This window comes from Quercus robur, chromosome 3 (genome assembly GCF_932294415.1).
Source record: "Quercus robur chromosome 3, dhQueRobu3.1, whole genome shotgun sequence".
In the NCBI taxonomy this organism is placed as follows: Eukaryota; Viridiplantae; Streptophyta; class Magnoliopsida; order Fagales; family Fagaceae; genus Quercus; species Quercus robur.
Genome location: NC_065536.1, coordinates 16,122,971 through 16,129,709, shown reverse-complemented (window position 1 = coordinate 16,129,709; position 6,739 = coordinate 16,122,971). Strand labels below are relative to the sequence as shown.

Below are 6,739 nucleotides of genomic sequence, written 5' to 3'. Positions count from 1 at the left end.
ATTTTGAAGATGGAGCTTCTCAGTATTTTCTCTTTGGGTGCAAGGTCCTTGGGGCAGATTAGGTCCACCCTCCACAATTAGATTTCTCAATAAAATTCAAATGATTTTTGTATTGAATAATAAAACACAAACGTATTATGTATTCAAGAACAATAAATTCAATACAAATATGTGTACTCCAAAAGTTACAAAAACCAATTTGTTTTTTTTTTTTTCTTCTTTAGTAACAATTTGCAGGGTTTGGGTAATTGACCAAAAAAATTGGTATGATCTCCCAAAAAAAAGTCTTATTAGTTATATAACATAGCATTGTAATTTAATTCTTTTATCCATGGCATGACGCCATGTTACTGCTTTAAGTTCATCACTCCATTGACATAACGGACATTTATAAGGACTTAAGAAAGTGGACTAACTTTATGTTTATATATCAAAGAACCAAGAATAAGAAAGTGGGGTAGAAATTAGCTGGACTTAAATGATCGGATTCAATGGTCCAAAGAATAGATTTAGATTTGTTTAGCCCAGGCTTTTCTTATAAATGGGCTAAGCGGGAATTGTGTATGGGAGTATGGGACTAAAAGTGCTCCAACCCCAAGGATTCAACAACCTAGATCCGAGAAGAAAAAGGGGGGAGAGAAGTCAGTGGTGACTGGTGACTTTAAAAAGTTTCTAGATAACTATTAGGTCCATATTTATAGGTTGGCTAACCACAAACCATTGTAATGTTTAGAACTAAGTTTGTCTAGTTTTTTGGTAACGGGCTATACAATTGATCAAGACAAATCAGGTTAAAAACAATAGAAAACTCAAGAATGTAGAAACTAGACAGTTGTTGTGTTATATTTCAACTGCAGCTCGATAGGTTGAAGACTCAAGAATGTAGAAACTGGACAGCTGTTGTGCTGTATTTCAACTACGGTGGATTGAGAGTCATTTGACTCAACCGGTCGAACTATATGTCTCGACCAATCAAGACTAGGGCAGATTGGGTATTCAACAGTTTTTTTTTTTTTTTTTTCAACTGTTGGATGTAGGATTTTGTGCAACTCAAATACACTACATATACAAACCCTAGACCATGTTTTTACAAATACAAGAGAGTAGTGTTTTGTACACAAATCTAGAATTTTCCAAGCTCTTTTGAAGCATCAATTGAAGACCTGTGTGCATACAAAAGATGTCACTGGACAAATCTTTTAGATTAGATCTTAGAGTCACGATCTAAGAGTTTGTGCGGAACAAATTAGTATAGAATATTCTATGGATCTTGGAACTACGTGTAGTCATGTCAATAAGTATTACATGAGGTAAACTTCTATTCTATTCTAATGGATTTGTTGTCTTGAGGTTTGACAATTTAATCCCCTTAGGTTTATACTATGAAATGGTTTGTTTCATCAGTTTTCCTAAGTTATCAATATGGTGTCTTATGTGATTCCTGTTTATGTAATGTTATTCAATCTAGATCTAAAACATAATTAATTGAATTAATTACTTGGCTAAGAATTGGTTAATATTGTGACTACTGGAGCCAAAACCCTAACAATAACAAACAAGAAAAAGAAATTGTACATATAATTTAAAGAATAAGGTAATAAACAAAGATGAATATCAAATAGTTATTAACTTTAAGGTCATTTTAACGGGTACTCTTAGAGCAATTGTTAATAAATTATTTTAAAAAAATTTTAATACAACTTTTACGAGAAATATAAAAAAGCTATAAAAAAAAGTCAATAATTTTTTCTTTTCCAAATATAGTTTTTAAAAATAGTTTTTAAACTACTGTTAACTTTTGCCTTAATTTTATTCATATAACTAATCACATCAATGAATTCCAATTATCTCATTTGATAAAGTAAATAAGGGATACAAGTTTCAGTCACGCTTTCACCAAAACCAACTGGTTTTTTTGACGCAATTATCATGGAATCTGTAAGTCCAAAGCATCTATCAAAAACCACATCATCTAGCTTGGTCAAAATACAGAAAAGAAGACCACATCATCACTAGCCTGCTAGAGGAGCAAGCATGCCATGAAGCTCAACAAAGCACATATCACGAAAGAGGTTTATAGGAAGATAAAGAATCCATAAGCCAGGGAGTAATCAAACATAAAAGAGAGACGCAAAGAGCCAAAGTTTGATATTGGATAAGAGAGAAAAGACAAGTTAATTAAAGGTAGTTTGACAAAGTGAATACATAATAAAACAAAAAAGTTTGGGAACAAAATGATAGCTAGTTTTACAAAGACAACTTTCAATATGTGCTTTTAGGACTTTTAGAAGAGCAATTAAATATGTCAAAAGTCATTTCCATACAATTATGTTAACAAACTTCGAACAAAGTTTACTTGCCCTATAAGGGCTACAAAATCATGTTAACAAATAATTAACAGGACTCAACCAGATTACAAGGATCACAAAAACAAATAACTTAGAGATCCAAACGCAGCAAGCCCCAGAAAACCAACCTATTACCATATGTAACACACATCACCACCCACTATAAACTTTCCCACATAAAAGAATGTGAACCAAAAACAATACACACATGCACACATTATACAATTATAAGTTATAACATTAGAAGATCAGTAAACACTCATTTGTCATTGTCATGCTTAGATTAGATCAGACATCCTTCTTCTATGACGACAAATTGTAACTCTCAAATTTGGATCTGATGAAGTGACAATCTTATTTCTTGGCAAGGAGTCCACCTTCAAATCTGAGCCATTGCATTTGGGACTGTCTCCAGGGAGAGTTTTTGTCTCAGCATATCGAGATTTTCTACTTGAGCTTTGTAAAATTGCCCTGAAACGAGGTTCTGAATAACTAAGTGATTGGGAAGGTGAAAACTGGTTTGAACTTCTTGTCACTGATCTAAAACTTCTTGCTCTTCCAACAATCTCTTTTTCTACAGCACTGTGCCTTTCACGACTGGCCGCAGTGGAAGTCATGAAACGAGGCTGAGACTTGGAACGATTTCGTTTAATATTTTTCTTGGTTGTTTGAGGTATTCCAATAGCTTCTTTCAAATCTACTTTGGGGCTTATGGGGATCTTGGCTTCTTCTTCAAGAAGACCATAAGTAGTTGAGAATAGCCCTTTGTTTTCACTCAACAGAATTTCAGCCTTGTGTATTTGATTCCTAACTTTCTGGCATTCTTCTTCAGCTTCTCTTATGTCTTCTTCAAGCAAAATGATCTTTTTTTCTCTTTGCCTTTTCAATTCCTATATAAGCATAGATACAAAAATCATGCATGAAAATGTGTTACTGAAGAAACCAATAGTTTCAAAGAATTTGAGAAGCATACCTCTGGAAGTTCTCTATTGGACTCTATTCCTCTTGCTCTCTTAGCAAAGCTCAAAGAGCAGATGGTCTCTGCAACATCAGTTTCACACGGACTTACATGCACAAGCATTAAAACTTTCGAGTGATCACCTGTAACAATTGATTGTAAAACATTTTTTCAATGAGGATGTTGTAACTTCACATAAAAATAAATTTTTGTTAATTTTTTTTTTTTTTTTGGTTATTATCACAAATGCATAGTTTATAGTGGATTCATCAACCTAGAAAGCAACTAGATTTGATCAATCATGATTTTAGGATCTCAATTAAGCTAAAGAATAATCTCATTTAGAAATGGTATCAAAACTAGTGCATTGTTTCAAATGTTATGAAGATGGTAAATAGAAGAAAGCAGTATGTTACCTAAGGAATCCTTGAGAAGTTGAGTTAGCTTGCTATTTCTGCAACCAAAGAAACAGATAATAAAACTGAGCCAGGTTACAGTATAATTGGTAGGGAAAAGGAACACCTTAAAGGGCTTATCTGCTAGCAGTTAGAAACTTAAAGCCCACGTCTAGCAATTTCAAACTTAGGGACCACTGCTAGCTTATCTAACAAGAATGGTAGATAACTAAAGCTGAGAATCAAACAGGACTTGCCTGTAAGGAACATGTGCCTTCCTCTTCCTCAAAGCTGCAATAACATCACCTAAAGCTGAAAGAGAAAGATTTATGGCTCTTCCTTCATCAAGTGTTAGTCCAGTGGCTCCTGTTTTCAATAAGCGCTCGCTTCCTCCTAGATCAACCATCCACAGTTTGCTTACTGGTGCTTTAGCTTCCGAAGCATCCCCACGTCGATAAATGGTGATCCTCGTTAAGCTAGATATATAAAGCTAAGCAGATAACGTAATTATCAAACCAAATTAATCCATCAAACTATCTAAAAAATATAACTAGATCCATAACCCACCAGTGTGACCTGCTAGATGCCTCATTCACATTAGTCCAAGCAGTGGATCTCACACGTCTCCCCTTAGTATACCACCATCTGGCCTTTGCAATATCTGGAATTGGAACATCCGTGAGACCCTCAATTTCCACCGATCCCTTTGAATCTGTTTGAATGTTGAGGTTGCTGTAGTAGAGTTAGTCAAAATCATAACTAGCAAATTTCTGCATGATGAATATATATTGTGCAGTGGGTTGAATATAATACCATCTTGTTAGAGCTTCATATGCTCTATAGAGTGGTTTTGGAGCCAGCAGATCTCGAACATGACCCATGTAAACCTCCAACATGCTCATCGAAAATGATAAAGAATACGAGTTATCAAAAGAGGCTTGATGGAAGAGCTCATTCAGAGCTCGAGGAAGAATTCCTGGTTTCTCATCTGTGCCATCCTGTAGATTCATTTCAGTCCATCATTGTTCAACCACATGAAAGAATTATTAACTAAATCCAAATTTCAATTACTGACCATGGTAAATGTCTTCCCTGTGCCAGTTTGACCGTAGGCGAAAACACACACATTATGTCCATCAAGTGCAGATTTGAGGATTGGTTCCACCTCAGCAAAAACATCCTCTACAAAAATTTTGAAACAGGATAGACTCTTATTGCAACTGGCATTAATTTTTTTCAAAGTATAATCAGAACTTAACAAGTACATTGACATTTAACACTAACCTTGGCTTGTTTCTTGTTGAAACACTTTATCAAATTCGAATTCTTTCCTTGTTCCAGCCAACTTAACCACAATCTTCTCCGATCCAGCTGAAATGGGTTCATGAATTCTTTTCTTGTCTGTCAAAAGCATCGGTCGAACTCGACAAAATACCCGAACGCTACCTGAAAATTGAACTCAATTCTTATATTAGAAGGAAAACAAAGAACATTCCATATGATTAAGCCAACCAAGACCATTACCTTTGATATCTAATATCTTATTCAACGCTTCTCTCCGTTTCTCAGCCAATGATTTCCCCTTCAGCCTCAACCGTGCAACTTCCCCTAATGAACCAATTCAGTGAAAGATATTACCATTATGGCAATGACCACTACTGCTTGAAATCAAAACAACAACCTCAGGTAGCTTCAAATGTGATTGAAAATCCTACCTTCTAGATTCAGTATTGACTGCTCAAGCTCATGCTTTTCTTGCTCAGGGACAACATTGACATCGGTACAGATGACAGGAATGGATGGTGAATCGTGCAATTCAGAAACTGGTGAGAACCCATCATGGGAATCTTGGTTTGATCCCACTGGGGATGATTTCAAGGACTCCATTACCTTTTCTGAAGGTAATGGGATCTGTTTTTCCTCAGTGGAAATGAACATTTCTTAGCCCAACAAAGCAATCAACCACTCAAACCTTTTTCCAAAAAAATGCAGAATTTGAAACACGAAGAACCTTTTTTGGCCGTACAATGCTCCAACTAAAGCACAAATGAAGCAAATCTTTTTTTACTCTCTCTTTTTCTTTATAGGTAATGGATGAAGCTAAAATCTAAATATACTCTTATGCACAAAATCCATAAATAACTAAAATTTATCACAATGACTTAAGTTATTTCTTAAAAATAGACAAGAAAAAGAAAATCTATCTCCAATGACCTCGACAAAATTTATGACTGACCCATATAAAGACAACAAGGGAGACAATTTTTTTACACCTTAAAACAAGGACAAGAAGAAGCTATCATCACTAACTTTGTTAGCATGAGATCAGCTATTTAACCCAACATAATCAACTTTGACTGACCCACATGAAAACCTCAACCTTGACAACCAGAAACACCTTAAATAAAAGAAGAAAACAAATCAAAGTTTATGTCTCAGAGTAATAACCACACTCAAAGTACCTGGAACTAAAAAGAAATGGCTTTACAAATTCTTGAAGGTAAAGAAACTTTTTTACAAGATGAGAACTAGAACTGGTGATAAGGATGCAAAGAGAGTGACTTTGTAGCTGAAATAAAGTTACTGTAGCTATATAATTGAGTGGCACCAAAAAAATACTATTTTTCTTGAAAACCCAGAAGAAATCAAGCTAGAGAACAAGAAGAAGTCAAAAACTGAGCACAGATTTTCAAAGACAACCTTAGGAAATACGGGAAGCCAGAAGAAAAAGGAATGTGGGTATTAGTTATTTTCAATGATTGAACACTTAAGGCCCAGATTAGAAGGTGAAAGTTCCTGTACAGTTGAGGGTGACACAAAAGTCAATAAAAAAAGAAAAAAAAAATCTAAAAACACAAAAATTTTCGCAACCAGAGATTGCTAATAATAACATGAGATTGCTAATCAGTAGCATCAGGACCACAAATTATTCTCCGAATTTTTTACTATAATTTTAATGTGACAGGTCGTGAGTAATGTGATAGATTGCTATAATTAATCATCACTTACGGATGAATCTACCATTTTTTTTTATCAAT

The 6,739-nt window shown here is 34.6% G+C and overlaps 1 protein-coding gene across 1 annotated transcript; it reads right to left on the bottom strand.

Annotated features, from left to right (window-relative positions):
• Positions 1-2,301: 2,301 nt before the first annotated feature.
• LOC126717279 (kinesin-like protein KIN-14U) lies at positions 2,302-6,443 on the bottom strand. Its single transcript, XM_050418801.1, has 10 exons — positions 5,417-6,443; positions 5,226-5,309; positions 4,986-5,147; positions 4,777-4,883; positions 4,515-4,699; positions 4,269-4,433; positions 3,959-4,177; positions 3,723-3,760; positions 3,322-3,449; positions 2,302-3,238 (listed from the first exon to the last, which is right to left on the bottom strand). Exons 1-10 carry the CDS (start codon positions 5,637-5,639, stop codon positions 2,627-2,629), a joined length of 1,923 nt encoding a protein of 640 aa, XP_050274758.1. The 5' UTR covers positions 5,640-6,443; the 3' UTR covers positions 2,302-2,626.
• Between the last annotated feature and the right edge of the window lie 296 nt (positions 6,444-6,739).